We start from the raw sequence: 18,350 nt of genomic DNA, 5'->3' as shown, positions 1-18,350 counted from the left end.
TTATTACGGGAGAAAATAAAATGTAATTTTTTATTTTTAATTCTATAAATAAAACTATAAATAAATAAAAAAAATAAAAAATGAGATTTTTCACTGAATGCGCTTCAATTTTTTTTTCAGTGTAGACGATCCACTCTCGGGTTGCGGGCGGACTTGAGGGACACCCTTGATGACAAAATATTAAATAAATAAGGTAACCGGTCACCACCAACAAAGAACCGAGTGCACGTGGGCATTTACCGGCAAAGACCGGTTTCCAGACCGGTCAACAACATCATATTGGATCGAATTTCCTTCGATCTAACGGTTCAAATTTAACGCTGCAAACCGGGTTCATTTCAGTTCTTCTATATATGTGCGTGTCTGTTATATGTTCTCTCTTCCGTTTCTTCTTCTTACTCCGTTTCTGTCTCAGCTGAATAGAAGCAAGTTTTCACTGCAAGAAGAAAGGAAAAAAGAAAAAAAAAAACTGTTTTTTAATTATTATTGTTAACTTCTTTTCTCTGCACTTGTTAAAGCTTTGATCTTTGTGTAAATTGGAAGAGAAACACAATTTTGGGTATCTGAGTTTTGCGATATGGAGAGAGATTTTTTTGGTTTGAGCTCCAAAAGTGATGCAGGGACTACTATCAAAGACGATGCAGGTAGTTTTTTTTTCCTTTTAAATTTTGATTTAGTATTATTATTATTCGTAACTTATAGAAGAATTTGCATTTCTCAGGTCCGTGTTTTTCCTTTTGCAATTGTTATTTGTTGTTGTGAAACTTAAAAAGTTTTTGCATTTGCCTTGAGGCCGAATCTGATTTATTTTCTGTTTTTGGGATATTATTTTGCTTTTCAGAATTCTCTATTCATTGTTTTCGTCCTTCATGTTGCGGGAAAGAATATAATGAAATTTGTGATTTCTTAATTTGTTCTCAATTTATCTGTTGTTATATGGTGATTTCTTAATTTCTTTCATTCGTGGGTTTCATTCATTTGTTTTATTATTATGGATGAGGTTTTGTTTTTTTCTTAATTTCTCAGAAGCTAAAATAGGGAAGAACATGTTAAAAAAAAAACTAATAAATAAATAATAACTGAGATGGGAAAAAACAACAAGGTTTGAGTCTTTGGTTGATATTTTTCTTGTTCCTCTGCTGGATAAAAACAAGTTTCTAACTGCCCTTTTTCATAAAGGTAAATGGATTAAGGGTCTATAAATGAAGGGAATGCATTTACTGAGTTATCTTACAACTTCTTATATTAAATAAATTGCATTAATGACGTGATGTATCTATCATGTAGCTGTGCAAGGAGAAATGGTCACTAGAGTACATTTATGGGTCCATATAGTATTTAATGTGAACTAATAATCTTCTTGTGTCAGTGTGTTCTGAAGGGTCAAGTAAATAGTGATCACTTTTTTTTATAGGGTTAGGAGAGGTGAGAAATTCTTACATGTTGAGTACATCTGTGTCCTTTTTGATAATTATTTTAAGACAGAAATTCAAAGACAACAAGAATATATATAAAGTTATTTGGAGATGAAATTAGATACAAAAATAGACAAGATATCTCCACAAAAATTCCCTGAACATAATTTTATACATGTTTCAACAGTATTTAGAACTACTATTTTTTTTTTTTCTTTTTGATGTTAAAAAAATAGTGGATATTTGTGTAACACTAAGTAATTATTCTGCAGAGTTTATATAAGTAAGAGAAAGGTAGTTATCCTGTTGGTGAATAATAATGCATTCTTCTCTTGTTGGGTAGTAGTTGAAAACGTGGTCTAGGTTGTCTGGTGCTATTTGTTTGGTTGTTTTTTAACTATATTGTAAAATGTGCTACTTCTTTTTCTTGCTTCCACAGATTCAAGTGCAATATTTAAATGATTTTGACAAGAGATATGTTTTTCTATTAATTATTTTGGATACTGATGTGTGAATAGTTTTAAAAGAAATATATTAATTAGACTAGGTTTTTGTCATCCTTTTTTGTTTAATATATAAAACTACTAATTTAATTTAGCATTACTCTCGCTAATATTATATTATTTTATATCTAAGGTTAACATGGGCACACTTGATGCTATTGCTACGTGTCAAATGGCCTTGAGACTTTGATGTTTGTGATTGGCTTGGTGCAATAATGTTTGCATAAATTAATACTTTAGAGAAGGGAGCATTTTAATAAAAATAGCATAGCGACAGCATAAAATATTCCAAGTCAATAAAGCATGATAGCATTTAGTAGAGTATTATATTCTTGTTTCTTTAATATTGGACTAGAGATATAACATAAGAAAAAGAAGGGTCACTGGTTTTTTATTGTGTGGTGCTAACTGCTAAGATTCAGGGACTAGTTAATGTTTTCATACTTTGGTTTCTTAAACTTTCAACTATTTTTAACTGTTTCTTGCCATATGCTACCGACATTACATATGATAGCATGTGATTTAATTATAATATGTGAAGACTACAAGGATTTTTAGCTTCTTATAATGAAAAGTGCTGCCAAAGTTTCTAATGAATAAGTTTATTTGAGTAAAGAGTAATTCTTGGTGTTTCATCTTAGTTTCTGAAGTTGTTCCGACTTCAGATTAGTATTCACTGAAAGAATCTTTCTCCACTATTCCCATATTTTGAGGAATTTAATTGCCATGTATTGTCGGTATAAAAGAGTTTTACATAGACAACTAGTAGTGTATTGTCACATTCGCAAAAGTAACTAATTTTCAAATCTACTACTTCAAAAGCCATTTAAATACATGAATCTGATTAAATGATCGTTTAGAATTTGACAGTCAGTGTATTCAAATTAGATTCTATTTTGAGTAGATGGAAAATATGGAAAAGTGTTGTCTAGAGACAGGCATTTTGGCTGTCTTCTTCTCCAAACAAATTTATATTTGCCTGAATATCTTTGAATTTCTGTCCTGATACAGGGTTGAAATATAGGTTGTAGAACATCTTCTCTATCACTGAGGTATCCATGCAATGCATTATAATCATATTTATTCACAGATGCATTTTTGTGTTACTTGTTTCCATTACTCAACCATTTTTTTTTGTCCTTAATTTTGCTGCAGCAGTGAGGGGTTCAGGAATGCAGTGGACATTCTCAAACAAAGTCTCAGCCATTCCTCAGTACTTGTCCTTCAAGACGACTCTGGAAGATCAGAGAAAGACAATTATGGATCCCCTAGCTTCATCTGGATATATGACCATATCAACTAAGGATGCTTATGACACTGACCAGAAACCATTGTTGAGTGTGGTCCAGGTTTGTTTCATCCTCTAATCGAAAACTAGCCTTTATTTCTGATAAAAAAGAATAGTTTCACTTTGAAGTAGAACATTTGAGTGTTTTATTATTTACCAAATATTAGCTAACCTCGGGAGAGGACAATGGATATTATATTTCTAGGACTAGAGGGGAGTTAGGTTGAACTTCGCCAAAAATCGAGGAAATTTGTGTAATTCGTCTTTAACTTGTGCATGCTAATAATCCTTTATATGACTAAAGAAAGAAATGAGAACTGTGTGAGAATCTTTTGATGCTGTGTGATTCTTTTTTCGCAACTAAAATCTTACCTTCTTGCCTTGATATATATATATTTTTTAGAGGAATTTGTCCATCGGAAAGCAAGCCGGAAACAACATTGGAATGACAGTGTATCCACCGCTATGTTCTGGTTCACATTTAGCTAGCCAACAACAGGAATCAAGAATATTTTCACTTTCCAACCAAACAAATAAAGTAAGTCCTGTTCTTCAATCTAACCTTGCTACTACTACCGGACATAGCATGGTTGCTTCAGTCATAAAACCACAAGCACTCGGTTCCAAATCAACCAGCACACCTGTATCTGCTCTTCCATCTGCGAGTTCCATTGTTGGAACTACCGAATTAAGGTATTATATAATTTTATTACATCTGAGGAGTTATTGTTTCTTTAATTAGTTTAATTTCTATTTATTGTCAGCGTTCAAGAATTTACATTTACATCCAGTCAAGTGTTTCCATGTAGACAACAAAAGTAGTTTCTTTTTGAGATATTGGATATTTGGATGTCATAGTTATCTGTTTTTTCCTACCTGGCAAAACATGATTGGATATTGAAAGGGTAGTTTGATATTGTTGATCAATATGGAGTGGCACATCTAACATTTCAGAGTTTGTGTTTTCTTCAGGAATTGTTCCAAGTCTTCTGGGACACCTGCTCAGCTGACCATTTTCTATGACGGTTCAGTATGTGTTTATGATGACATATCTCCTGAGAAGGTATGTTAAAATTCCAAGGCTAACTTTCCATTTCAATTATAGAAATGCTACCGAATTTTCAATGTTTTTCTATTTACCGGATTGTGTGACTAAAATAGTACAAACGAAAATGAAAATCCTATTTCCTGTTTTCACTTTCGCTGTTTCCTTCACTAGTTTTCTGATTGTTATCTTCTGTCAGGCCCAGGCTATCATGTTACTTGCTGGAAATGGCTCTGCTCTAAATCAGAATAACACAGTTTCTACAACTAAATTGCAGCCAGCAATGTCTGTTCCCTCCAAAGATAATGGTTTCATTGTAGGCATGCCAATTCCTCTTCCATTGACTTCTCTCGCCGTTTCTCGTCCTGGAGGAGCGTTGGTGGCAGTAGGACCTTCGACTACCTCTACCAACAATTTGGAATCTCCTAATGTTGTTTCAATAAGATCTGCATCTCAAAAAATGGTTAACACAGGTACATATTTCACCTATTTCACTACCTTTTCTTTTTTCATGTATACCTTCTGCAAGGTAATGTAACACACTATGATTAATAATAAGGTGGTGTTTTTTTTCCCTTCAATATTTATAGTAGGGTTGCCTCAGGCACGCAAAGCATCGTTGGCTCGGTTCTTGGAGAAGCGAAAGGAAAGGTAAATTATCTTATTATCTTACATTATGATCCAAGATATTGTGAATCTGTTTGGTGTCTGTTTTCATTCCATTACAAAATTATGAAAACAGACAACATTGAAAATGAAAACAAAAACTAGACAATCCCTAATAAATTTCTCTTGGAAATGGATTTTCTAAGGATAAAGCTTGCTTTTGTACTTTATGCAGGGTTATGAGCACATCTCCCTACACTTTAAGCAAGAAATCTTCCCCTGAAAGCAGCAATCCTGGATCAGATACTATTAGTCTTTCCATGAACTCCTCCGGTTCCTGTTCGCTACCAGCCATTAACTAATCTCTTACCAAGAGGATGTGTCGAAAAATATACCTTTTGTAATTGTAAGATCCAATTATTTTAATCTCTAGATTAATTTTCTTAGGAATTTTTGTCCAAGTCCCCCCCCCCCCCCCCCCCCACCCTTCATTATTTTTGCTTTGTTCCAGAGCTTTTCTATAATTATTATTGTTTTTTTATAGCATTTTACTTCACTCTGAAGATCTCACAATTCGTCGCAGAAACTTGCATCATGCTGTATAATTAGTGTTTGCAGATGTATAACAGTGAATCATATTCAGATTTATCTTGGATTTTAGTGTTCAAATCATATACATTGGCTTCGGCATATTCGGATGTTTGTTTTAAATTTTGCACTGAGTTCATCAAAAACTAAATCAATCTTTATATTGCACCAATTGTTGATCTTCATACATGTTTGGTTGATTAAGAGTGAGGCACATTTACATGACAGGAATATATGCCTTACTTTCTTTTGAAATGAATGTACAAACATGGCTTATGGAATAGCATTTGTTCCACAAATTAATGGAAGAAAAGCAGAATAAAAGGGTAGATTTTCTGTTTAGATTCTCTCAACACTTCTAAGAACAGTAAAGCTGAAACACTCAGTAGCTACTTTTCACATTTATCATCATGATAATATATATTTGTTATTATTGTTTCAAATTTTTCAACAAACCATAGGAAAATGGTACATAGAAGTCTAAAACTTTATCGAGAACAAAAAATGTAGACATAGTATATATATGATTGGTTCATCATTTTCTCTCATTCTTGGAGTAAAATCTCAGTACCAAGTAGAAGAAGAACCTGTAAAGAACACCCCAAGCTAGCAGGATCAAGATATCATACCATACATTATCCAACTGAATATCCATTGTCTCCAACACATCCTTCCCAATCAAAATGCAGTTACTGCTGAAATTGTGTTGTTGGCTAAACTTCAAATCTCCCATTGGACCCGGAGACAGATCGGCTAGGTTCCCTGTGTAGCAGTTGTTGTTGTCGAATTCGTTCGTCAGCAATGCTTCAAAAGGGTATTTGATAGCAGAAATGTAATGCAACCACCTCCAATACACTGGTATCTGAGTTCGCTTGAGGAAGAAGCCACATGTCAAGAAGAACAGCGCGGTTGTTGCTATAACAACCGCGTATCCTGTGATGTAACTTGGAACAAGAGCACTCACAAGCATCACATATGCATTGGTGGTTATAAGAGAAGCAAAAAGGATTAGCCAAAAGTACAAGAGTTTGCTTTTAAGATGGAGCAAAAACTTTGTTATGGCTGCGAAAGTTAGTCCCTGGACAGCGAAGAAAGGGAGGTAAACAAGAAGGGAAGAAATGACATAGGATGATGCGCGATAAGCGTTGTGAGAAGTCTCCCTAATGAAGATAAACCTCTCCAGGATGAAGGAAGGGACGGCGTCATTCGAAGAGAAGAAGACTAAGCATACTGCAAAGATGTAGAAGTTGAGGAGCCTATTGATGTCTAAGCAAGTTGTGTGGCTTAGATTCTTGAAGATAGAGGAGAGGACAAGTGCCATGACGGTTAGGACAATCTCTCTGGACAGGAATAGCTCTGGAGTTCGAATAACATTCAGCATTGTCCTCCATGAGAGCACGACTACCTCGCGAAGCCATGGATTTGCATACTTTGATCCATGGCTTGGCTCATCAAGCACTTCTTCTTCAATATCAAATTCTTGATATGAAGTTGCATAGATGTTCATGGATTGGCTAACTAGTGAAGGTGTTTTCGCGCGAGCATAATAAGGATCTTGTTGTTGGCTTGTCATAACACTTCTAGAAGCTGACATAGGTGTCACCCCTGGTGTCCTAGCCGGCGTCCAAGAGGGCGCGCGGCGAGGTGTCCCTACCACACCGTGGTAGAGCCAAACAGAGAAATCCTTGGCAGAGAAGTCTTTGTAAAACTGTGAAGCCAACCGGGGATGGACACCACTGGCCATAGTCCTTGGAGTTTGAGCAGTAGTAGCACTTCTCCTCTCAAGAGAATTGTCAAAATTCTCATCATCATCTTCGCCTTCGTCTTCATAATTATAGCCATAACTGAAGTTTGAGGAATCAGGAACTGATGTTCCTGCCGTGAATCCTTGAGATTTTAGGCTAATCATGTGTTTTGAAGCACCAGCAGGGTTGTTCTTCCTTGTGTAAGCTGTTCTTGGTGTTCTTGGGACAGGTGTTTTGGCGGCTTGATCTGGTTTGAGGCCGTCGCGTTGGTAAAGAACAAGAGGGTCAAGTCCAATGGTGGATTGCTCATATTCTTTGATGACATCTAATAGGTACTCCATGCTGTTCTCTCCATCTGGTACTGTCCTTCCAAATCCAGAAAGGAATACACCCAGTAAATCTGGCTTTCCCATGTATACAAGCCTTCCCCTGTATTGTTAGCTTCTTCCGTTAAATGTTGATTCCCAAAACAGTCAACTTTATCTTTCTTTCTCTATAGGGCTAGAGATATCCACTCTTATGTCTAAATATGTTACAGATAAGTATATTTTTTGTCTCACTCTTAAATTTAATTTTGTTTTAATTTTGTTATAAACGTTTTTTATTTACATCAAATATATCTGATAACTAAACTTTCAAGAAGCTTAGGACCAATCCAGCTATAATGCATGAGAACTAGAGCCAATGACAGAACTTTGTGTATGACTTGCTTGTGTTGAAGGTTATCTTGTGAAGTTGTTTCTGAATTCGTTCTAAGTTTCTTGAAAATTTTTGAGACAAAATTAAAACAAAATAAAACTTACGGATATTTTTGAATATATGTATAACAAGTATATTACCTTGCTAAGACCGTGATCTTGTCAAGGAGCATTTGAATTCTAAATGAAGGTTGATGTATGGTCATGAGGACAATGCTACCTCCTCTTGCTATGTCCTTAACCTTTTCAACAACACTGTAGGCACTTGTTGAATCAAGTCCTGAGGTTGGTTCATCAAGGAACAAAAGGGATGGCTTATGAATTATGTCTATGCCAATGGACACCCTTCTTCTCTCCCCTCCTGATACTCCTCTTCTTCCCTCATCACCAATATATGTATGTGTTGCACTCTAGAGAGAAACTTTCATCAGTAAATCCTAATAATCTAAAGGCTATATACAAATAATAGGCATATCTACCTGCAAGCCAAGTTGATCAAGAAGCTCATAAACCCTCTTCCTCTTTTCCTCCCTTGAAACTGAAGGAGGAAGCCTAACCTCAGCTGCAAACATGAATGTCTCAAAAACTGTCAACATAGGGAACAATTGATCATCTTGCATCACATATGATGAGACCATCTTCATGTAACTTGTAGTCACCTGCATAAATCACATCACATCATATCATAAACATACTCACCAACTAAATAAAGATAAAAAATATTGTTTGAATTTGTTGGGGACTAAGGTCTTCGACAAAATGGTTCTTAGAGACTAATTTGAATTATTACTCGTATTTGAAGAAAAAAGTATACTAGTTGAATATTCTTACTGGTTTTCCATCAATTCTAACTGATCCTTCAAGACTCCCTTGAGCAATTCTCCCTGCCAAGGCATCAAGAAAGGTGGATTTTCCAGCACCACTCGGCCCCATGATCGCCATGATTTCGCCTTTGTTGGCCTGGCCGGAGATGTCATGAAGAAGATATGCTTCCTTCTTCATCCAAACCCCATCCTTCTTCTGCTTCTTTATGACACTATAAGAAAGGTTACTAAATTCTAGCCCTGTTCCAGGAACAGAGTTCTGTGGTCTAAGTTGATTATTCAATTTTTTCGCAACTCCTCCTGCTTGATCCATGTCTAATAAACTCTCTAGGTTCTTGTTTGAGCCTAGTTTCTTATTTGGCCTTGATGCCATTCTTGCTGTTGAATTATTCAGCAAAGCTCTATGGTTTCTTTTATGTTGACGAGTTTTTTCTAAATGGTTAAAGTGGAGCTATGTGCAAAGGTATTATAGCAGAGGGGGCATGAAGAGTGGACAAAAAATGTGATGGCTAAAGTTAATGCAAATTGATCATATAGTATAATATGGAGTTGGAAACATGGATATATTTTCACATTTTAAGCTGGTTACGCTTTCTTGCTAATTACAATTGTTAAATGATTCTCCTCATACTACGGCCATAATAATCTATCTCGGAATATGAGATGTCAAAAATATTATGCGTATACTAAAATCAGTTATCAAAATTAATCATTATATACGTGTATAAATATATGTATTATTTAACTCATTTTTAATATATATTTTATATTTCATATATATTTTATACATTAGTGATTGATTTTGATAACTGATTTAATATACACTTAGCATACTTGAAATTATAATGATCATTATTGTTAAGTCTCGTTTAATAATTATTTCAAAAAAATAAAAAATATTAAATTATTCAAAAATGCTATTTATATATCAAAATCAATTACTATATATTTGTATATAAATATATGTATAATTTAATTTATTTTTAGTGCATATTTTATATTTTTATGTATATTCTATATTGGTGGTTGATTTTTGAGACACTTAACATGGCTGTAAATTACTTTACAAAATTCTCCAATAACATCTTTAATTTAAGACAAATATATTTAAGACAAAAATAAACAAATTATATGTATTTTAAGATAAATATATTTAAAATTTAATTTTGTTGCATGTAAAGTATTTTACATAATCATTTAATAGTATTTATTATTATTTTTTTGGATGATCACATGATGTTATATAGTTAGATGCATGTATAAAATTATTTTATATTTAAAATGCATTGAAATTAAATTTATATATTTAAAAAAAAAGACAAATCTTATGAGATATTTTTTATTTTTAAATAAATTTTATCCAATAATTTTCCAAATTATACAACTGATTATTGTGAAACGGGACAAAGACAACTGTTTTTTGGTCTTAGGACACTCATCAAACAAAATTTTAAGGTTTTGTGGTATATATATAGACAACTCTTGATTGTCATATCTACACCAATGTTTGGTTGATTTGGTTAGCCTCTTATCTTATAAATTATTAGAACAAAAATATTATTTATATACAAAAATTAATGATGTATTTATGTATAAATATATATATTATATTAAATTTTTTTAATATGTATTTTTTACATGTGTCTAATTTGATGGTTGATTTTTTTGTATATAACCTAATATAGTTAATATTAGAATAATGTGTGCTATATAAGGTAAAGTTTAGGAGAGTTTAATTATTTAAGTGTAAATTACACTATAAAATATATATTGTTGAACAATTGAAAACGATTTATAAATAGTTGGGTGTGAATAGCTAATGAAAGTGTGGCAGTATATTCTTTACTATATATGCATGAAGATAGAGAGAGAGCATAAGATCTTCAGACGGCACATTAAGTAGGAGGAGTCTCTTTGATGTTGTCGTTAATTCGACATAGGTGGTGCCGAAGAGTGTTATTAATTATTCTTTTTTCCATCAAGCAATAATAGAGACAACGAACTTTTATTTAATTAACTTTCACTAGAAAATGACGAAGGCAATACATGCATGCTATTGGCATGTATATGCAATGGTATGTAGCATGTTTTAATTAAGAGCCTCATAATGGAATTATTTGCTAGCTAGCTTTGTTGCATGAGACACGAGAAGGCAACAACTTCAAATTTCAATTTTGTCAAATCTTGACTTAGCTTGTGCTTGATTCTCTTGAATGGTCTCTATGGATCACGTTATTTTTGCAACTTTATAAAGATTATTTAGGTTTAACTGTTCTATTACTCCTTATAATTTTATTAAATTTATAATTAAGTTTTTTTTTATATTTTTTTAAATAGAATTTTTATAATATTTTTAATTTCAAAAATTAGATCCTTGTCAATATAAAAAATATTAGAATAATTAATAAAATATTTTTTTTATAAATTAAAGATAATTCAAAAATAAGAATTTAATTAAATTTTTTACCATATTTTTTTAGAAAGAATATTTTATTAAACATCTTAATTGACGCTTTGATGGAAATCACGGATTACATGAGAGCATTTAGAAATCAGTAACTCTAATATTTTAATTAGAAAAAATATAAGGAGACCAACAATTTTAATGGAAAAATATATAGAAGAAAGTCACTATAATCTTTATCTTTTATAAGAGAAAGGGTTCAAATATAAATAAATAAATTCATAATCAAGGGTAGATGAAGCGTCAAACAATACAAAATTCGTGTGGGAGGAAAAAAAAGTTTAATTAATGGCTAATAATAAAAGCATCCAACTATTAAGCACATCTATATATAGAAAAAAAAAGATGAGTGGTTGAATTTAGTCTTCAAAAACAGACTTAAAAATAGAAAGTTCATCTAATTATAAACCAAGTTCCGCCACAATGATGCACTAGGAGAATTGAGAGGAAAACCAAAAACCATTCATTTCCTTTGTTTTGTGTGTTCTTCTTCTTGCTCTTTAATTTTTTAAAGAAAAAGAAGAAGAACATAATCATCAATAATAATATGGCTTCCAAGGTTATGTTCTCATTCTTCCTCATATTCTCTTCAATAGTTCATCAAGGAATCTCTCAAAGCCTTGAAGAACTTCTTGGAGGACTTGGAAAAAATATGGGAGTGGTGAAAGAAGCACAATGCATGCAAAAGCTAGTGGCTTGTAATAAATACCTGAAGGACCAAAGTAATGTTCCTGAAGAATGTTGTGGACCTTTGAGGGAAATTGCAACATCAAATGACCAAGAATGTTTGTGCGCTTTCTTCAACAACCAACAGATGCTTGATTCCATGCAAATCTCTAGGGATGATGCCATGAAGCTTCCTAATGCTTGCTCTGTCCCTGTTGAGATTTCTACATGCAACAATGGTAATTATTATTATTATTATTATAGATTTTTTTTATGAGCAATGCTAGGGGCCAGCAATTTTTGTGATTGTTAGCCATCAACTAGCCATCAATGATGATTTGATGGTGTAAGATTGGTGTGAAATTTCATCCAATGGCTTACCTTCCTCTGCTGGTTACATGCTGGTCAAAATTCAATAAAACTGCTGGCCCTAGATTTTTCCTTTTTTTTATGTGTGTCGACGTCTAAAATGACCAAAATTTTTAAATTTAGTTAGATTAAAAAGTTGTACTTGTGTATTTTTATAAGTATTTGACAACAATTTTTTAGTAGAGTAATTAATCACTAAATAATTATTTTTTTTTATAAAAGAATGAAATTTTTGTAGTAGAGTAATAAATATTTTTTTAAATCAAATAATCATTTTTTTCATGAATATAAAAAGCTAGGAACCATTCAGATATCTAGTTTTTGTACTTTTATTTGTATTTTAATTACAAATATATATAAATTTAGTTGATTATATTATTTATAAAATTTTATTATAAATTTGAATTTAGTTTGATTTTATTTTTATTTAAAGTTCCATTATAAATATGAATTCAATTATTATTTAAAGTGTGATTATAAATATAAATTTGTAATTATTTTATTTTTTTAATAATACGGGTGGTTCTTCATTTTTAAATTAATATAAAATGATTGTTTTCCAATATCACAAGTTGCACAACTTAAACCAACTTGGGTTGGTCGAGTGGTCAGCTCACTCGTCCGCTTAAGCAAGTGTTGCAACCTATTGGCCAGCGGCAGACCCTTAAATGGAGCTCCGATCCGCGACGGATTAGTCCTTGACCTGTCAGGTTGGGGGATACCGTAGGCAACAAAAAAAATATTTATCTTGTTGTTTCACATTAAAATAGGAATATTGATTGTTGTTATAATTTTTTTTCCTTTTATTTTCATAGTAACATTTTCATTATTATATCTTTTTTTTCTTGGTTTAGAAATTTAACAACCGAGAAATTATATTTTCCATTGAAAAATCCATAATCAAATTAAGAAAACAAAACCATTATAGCTATAAATCTACTAATAAACAAATTAAAACAAATAGATGAACATTTTATAGTTCGTGAAATTGTTCCCTATTATATTATTCTCGCTTTCACCCAATCAATATATACGTTCTATAATGTTCACCGAATTGTGTACTTGTGTTGAGCATTCGCAAAATCTTGAATTAATAACATAATGTCTATAATTTGTATTCTTCAAATTTTGTTCACTTAATGGATGGCTTGGTTTTAACCTTCAATTTGCGTTGTTTTGTTTTCATTGCAGTACAAAGCCCACCAGTATCAGGTAAATCATCAACCAATACTATTGTGTTTGAAGCATTGAAATTTTCATGTCTAAAAAAAAGCATTGAATTTTGAAATATTTGTGAACAAGTTAAATAAAATTTAAGCAGTTTTAAAGTAATTTATATATGACAAATATATTTATTTGAAGTTAATTTTTAAAATTATTTCTAAAAAAATAGAAAAAATATCATCCTTTTGGATTTGAAAACAACTAAATCCTCTCAAAGTAGATGAGGAAAAATTACCACGATCCTTTCATGGATAATTTATACAAGGCAAAAGTATTATTTTAGACTTTAAGGTTTCAGTTAAATTTTAATTTAGTTCTTAACACTTAAAACTTTTTTTTTTCACAAACATTTTCTTTCATTCTATTTTAAACTTTTGGTTGAAACTAAATTTTCCATTATTATTGCCTTCTTATTTCTTTTATTCTTTTGTTATTTTCATTTTCAAAATATTAGAACCACCACCACTATAATCACTCTAATTACGATACGAAAAAGTACAGGAAGCCAATGGAATATTTATCGCTACCTAAAAAAATCATAATAGAAAAAGTGTATTTAAAAAAAAAATTGGCTAAAAAACTAAAATAGGACGAAATAAATGTTTAGAAATAAAACATGTCGATTCAAATATTAAAAACAGAACTAAGACTTAACCTAGACATTAGAACTATAAGAGTAGTACTTTACCTAGACATTAGAACTATAAGAGTAGTACTTTACTGATACAAATACAAAGCGATAAATATATCTATATTTTTTAATAATGCATAGTAGTGAATAAATTTATCCAATAATAAATTAATTTATTATTAATTTCAAATCAATTAGTTTGTTAATTTTACATTTATCTGAGACTCATTGATATACATGTGTAATAACAAAATTCAAACTACATTTGCTGGTTTCAGATATAAATCTAGACCCTAAAATGTTTGGTCCCCCTGCTGAATCATCAAGTGCAACAGGACTCATCCGTTTTGGTGTTTCAAGTTTTTTTGCTTTGTTGGCTGCTGCTCTATTTTAGATTAATAGTCCAACAAAATTCATGTATATGAATCTGTGTTTATTTGATGCTGAAATTTTTTTTATTATTGTTTTTGGGATGGGGGCTTGCTTGATGAGATTATATTGTGAGATTTCATGTCATCAATTGCAACCAAAACGCATGTACTTAGAGCTATCATAGAGCAATTCAATGATTCTTTAATTCTTTAATCATTTTGCCATATTACAGTATCTTCATCAATGTATTAACATTTTTTTGAGACAACGAAAGCAGAATAGATTCTGCAGAATTGGAAGAAGATAGTATTCTTGAATATAAATTCTATAACAATCTGAATAGAATATTGACCATTCGCAAAATCTTGCATTAATTAAGAAAATGGCCAAAAATCTTGAGATAACTGAACCATATTAACCTTGACTCGATGTTGCTTAGGTTGATGAAAAAAGGGGACATGCATTTTAGAAGGTGGGTTTATTTTTAAGATGGAAGTGAAAACTATATAGCATAAGAATAAATCCTTAGTACCTATTTAAATTTCCATTTACAACAATTCCCAGAGGATTCAATCAAATAAACAATAGCTCACAGTTGCTTATGATAAAAAGTCATAGGAATTAGTTTGATATATATATGGTACCTACAAAGGCGCGGAAAAATAAGTTGCACAACAGAATAGCAGAGAACAAACAACAAACAACAAAACAAAATTTTCAATCTTTTTAGTTTTGCTTAGTTTGTAGCATGATAAATACATGATCTCATAGAATAACAGTAAAGAACACTCTATTGCTATAAAGAGATCTTAAACACTAAATCTATAAACTATAACTAGGAATATCATCTAAAGAATCAATAAAGTAGTGGAATTAAAAAGGATGATAGCAATTGCAAAAATCGAAAGTGCAAAATTAATTAATGTTATGCCATTGCCAAAGTCCTCTGACCCAACAGACACAGAATTTACAAAACTATGATACATATTCAGCAACAATGAGATGTAATTTCAATTTGAGTTGATGTATCTTACCTTCTTTTAACAATTCAATAAGCCTCTAGCAACCATTTCCCGAAGAAGTTTCTCCGCCATGCCATTCTCATCTTTTTCAAACAAAGCATGGATAACAGTTTCAAAAGTCACAGCATTTGGTAAGCAACCATTTCCTTCCATTTTTGACAAGAGTGCCAATGCTTCTTCAAACAAGCCCTCTTTGCAGAGCCCATTGATCATAATATTGTATGTCCTCACATTTGGACGATAGCCTTTAACGGAAAGATCTTGAAAAATCTCTTTTGCATCTATAAGTCTTCCACCTTTGCATAGGCCATCTATAAGTATATTGTAAGTGTATATATCTGGATCAATAGCACACTCTTTCATTTGATTGAATAACATAAATGCCTCGTTAGGTTGTTGGTTTTTGAACATCCCATTCAACAACGAATTATAAGTGACTACATCAGCAGGTTGACCTCTATGATGCATCTCGACAAGAAGCTCCAAAGCACGGGAGATTCTCTTCGATTTGCTCAAGCCATCAAAAAGAGTGTTGTAAGTTACCGTGTCTGGAACCAAGTTCTTGCGACGCATTTCTTCAAAGAGATTTAAGGCTTCATCGACCATTTTACTTTTGCAGAAGCCATTAATCATGATACTGTAACTTTGAACATCGAGTGAAACTCTACTTTGGGCCATTGTGTTGAATACATATTTTGCCTTATTTACTTGATTAACCAAACAATATCCATCCATTAAGCTGGTATAAGTAACTACATCTGGTTTCACGCCATGTTTTGCCATTACAGCCAATACACTCTTAGCATCTTTGATCTTTCCTTCCTTGCATAGCCCATCAATCAAAGTATTATAGGTATAAACATTAGGAGTAATGTTTCTATGCACCATATCACTTAACAAATCAATGGCTTCCTTATATTGACCTTCAAGACACAATCCATAAATTAGAGCGTTGTACGTGATAACATCTGGAGAAATTCCCTTAGCAAGCATTTCAGAGAATAAATGAAAAGCCTGACTTACAAGTGTATCCTTGCAGAGGCTATCAATAATTGCGCTGTACATGAAGACATCAGGAGCAATGCCATACCGTGGTATGTTTCTCAACACTTGAATAGCAGCTGATGTGTGTCCGGTCTTACAGAGGCCATCGATCAAGGTCCCATAAGTGACTTGATTAAAGTGAAATCCATGAGCCAGCACTCTGTCATGAAAGCGCACTGCTTTTTCAACACTACCACAGAGACAGAGACCTTTCAGGATTGTTGTGAATGTTACCGTATCAGGTTGATAATCCATTCTGAAAATCTTGGCCAATACAGAGAAAGCAAGCGTCATACGACCCACGCCGCAACAACAATTAATTAGGATGCTCAAAGTAAATAAGTCGGGAGCGATTCCTCTGGCTTGCAATTGCCGAAAAAGGGAAATGGAAGTGGGGAAATGGTTGGTCTTGGCAAGAGACCCCAAAATCTTGTTAAATTGGATTATTGATGGAGGGCGACGCATAGAGAGCATGCGAGTGAAGGAATCAACAGCTTCATCAACTTGGTAAAGGGATGGGGGCTCAGAATGAGAGTGAAGGGATGAAGAGGAAGGGAAGGAAACAAAATTAGGGATTTGGAGAAGAGAATACCTAAAAATGAAAGTGATCCTTGAGGTTGAGGATGTCAACATTTTAGTGATTCGCACTTTCGCTGTTGTCTAAGACTCTTAAGTTTGAGGGACAGAGAGAGTTTGGTAACTCTGCGGAAATAGTCCTCTCAATTTTGTCAGCTTTGGTTCTGTTTCCGACCCTCCATTCTAATGAAAGGTCTCCAGACTCCAGCCTGTTTTACTTGGGTTCAATTGATTTCTTTTTTATCAATTTTATGAATTGGACCAAGATACCAAATAAATCACAAGGCTTGGGGACGTAATGGTTTCATTATGCTCGAGAGAAAAAGGTGATCCATTAAATAATAATAATAATAAAATTATCAATAATAATAATAATAATAATAAAATTTAATTTTTTTATTAGTCCTTATAATTTGATCAAATTTTTAATTCAGTCTTTAGAGTTTAAAAAATTATAATTAAATTCTTATATAAGATAAAAATTTGTATAGATCTTTATTAGTTGTTATTTAAAAAAATTTAATAATTCTAAAATATTTACTTTTAAAACAAATAGTATTTTTTAATAAAAAAGAGATAATCTAACTGAAAGTTTTAATCTAGTATATAAATTTAACTACAAATTTTTAAATTATAAAGATCTAATTAAAAATTTGATAAAATTATAAATACTAATAAAATAATTAAATATAAGAATAATAACAACAAAAGGACATGTTACCTTTAAAAAAGTAGTGTCCACAGATAATTTTAGGATTTATAGTTTACAGAATTTATTGAGTAGTATAATGTTAAAATAGGCCAAATTAGTATGTTTGAAGTGGTTAGCATCACACTTGCCATAATTTTGCTGATATACCTAATATACACCTGTTTGTAAAATTTTGTCCAATTCTACTATATATTTTTTTGGATAAAGTAGGAGACCAAAAATATTTAATATTATACTAGAAAAGAATATACTAGGGAATTTATACTTAAACAATATTCACGCTCTAACAATTAATCAGAGTTAATTTTTGTTTATGCCTCTTGATAATTGTGTATTTATATTAAAAAGCTTATCAAACAATATTGACAAATCAATTTATCATTGAGAAAAAATTGAATGGAATAAATAAAAAATTGTCACCGAATAAAATATTGCACCCCATAACTATTAGTTATTATTATTAAAATTAGGGACGCTAAATAATAAATTTTCACCAAAAAACAATGACTGTTCTTTAGGTCTGTTAATTTCAATAAATTTTTTTAATGTGAATTCATT

The 18,350-nt window shown here is 31.9% G+C and overlaps 4 protein-coding genes across 7 annotated transcripts; 2 read left to right on the top strand and 2 right to left on the bottom strand.

Annotated features, from left to right (window-relative positions):
* Nucleotides 1–396: 396 nt before the first annotated feature.
* On the top strand, nucleotides 397–5,334 carry LOC130981947 (protein TIFY 6B). Of its 4 annotated transcripts, none has more exons than XM_057905717.1 (8): nucleotides 409–644; nucleotides 2,930–2,970; nucleotides 3,077–3,267; nucleotides 3,610–3,899; nucleotides 4,179–4,269; nucleotides 4,451–4,724; nucleotides 4,842–4,902; nucleotides 5,093–5,334. In XM_057905717.1, the coding sequence occupies exons 3-8, from the start codon at nucleotides 3,091–3,093 to the stop codon at nucleotides 5,217–5,219; spliced, it is 1,020 nt and encodes a 339-aa protein (XP_057761700.1). In that variant the 5' UTR covers nucleotides 409–644; nucleotides 2,930–2,970; nucleotides 3,077–3,090; the 3' UTR covers nucleotides 5,220–5,334. The 4 variants fall into 4 exon arrangements, with proteins under 4 accessions (XP_057761699.1, XP_057761698.1, XP_057761700.1 ...); XM_057905719.1 differs by having other exon boundaries at nucleotides 3,074–3,267; XM_057905716.1 differs by lacking the exon at nucleotides 2,930–2,970 and having other exon boundaries at nucleotides 397–644.
* A 534-nt stretch (nucleotides 5,335–5,868) lies between these two features.
* Nucleotides 5,869–9,195, bottom strand: LOC130981946 (ABC transporter G family member STR-like). The gene is made up of 4 exons (XM_057905714.1): nucleotides 8,720–9,195; nucleotides 8,368–8,547; nucleotides 8,030–8,298; nucleotides 5,869–7,619 (listed from the first exon to the last, which is right to left on the bottom strand). Exons 1-4 carry the CDS (start codon nucleotides 9,083–9,085, stop codon nucleotides 5,981–5,983), a joined length of 2,454 nt encoding a protein of 817 aa, XP_057761697.1. The 5' UTR covers nucleotides 9,086–9,195; the 3' UTR covers nucleotides 5,869–5,980.
* A 2,528-nt stretch (nucleotides 9,196–11,723) lies between these two features.
* LOC130981323 (non-specific lipid transfer protein GPI-anchored 9-like) lies at nucleotides 11,724–14,460 on the top strand. The gene is made up of 3 exons (XM_057904919.1): nucleotides 11,724–12,081; nucleotides 13,403–13,423; nucleotides 14,345–14,460. The coding sequence occupies exons 1-3, from the start codon at nucleotides 11,724–11,726 to the stop codon at nucleotides 14,458–14,460; spliced, it is 495 nt and encodes a 164-aa protein (XP_057760902.1).
* Nucleotides 14,461–15,191: 731 nt separating this feature from the next.
* LOC130983307 (putative pentatricopeptide repeat-containing protein At1g12700, mitochondrial) lies at nucleotides 15,192–17,247 on the bottom strand. The gene has a single exon (XM_057907532.1). The coding sequence runs from the start codon at nucleotides 17,135–17,137 to the stop codon at nucleotides 15,479–15,481; it is 1,659 nt and encodes a 552-aa protein (XP_057763515.1). The 5' UTR covers nucleotides 17,138–17,247; the 3' UTR covers nucleotides 15,192–15,478.
* Nucleotides 17,248–18,350: the final 1,103 nt, after the last annotated feature.

The sequence above is a fragment of the Arachis stenosperma genome, chromosome 5, assembly GCF_014773155.1.
Source record: "Arachis stenosperma cultivar V10309 chromosome 5, arast.V10309.gnm1.PFL2, whole genome shotgun sequence".
NCBI classification, from domain to species: domain Eukaryota; kingdom Viridiplantae; phylum Streptophyta; class Magnoliopsida; order Fabales; family Fabaceae; genus Arachis; species Arachis stenosperma.
This window is presented reverse-complemented; position numbering and strand designations above follow the sequence as displayed.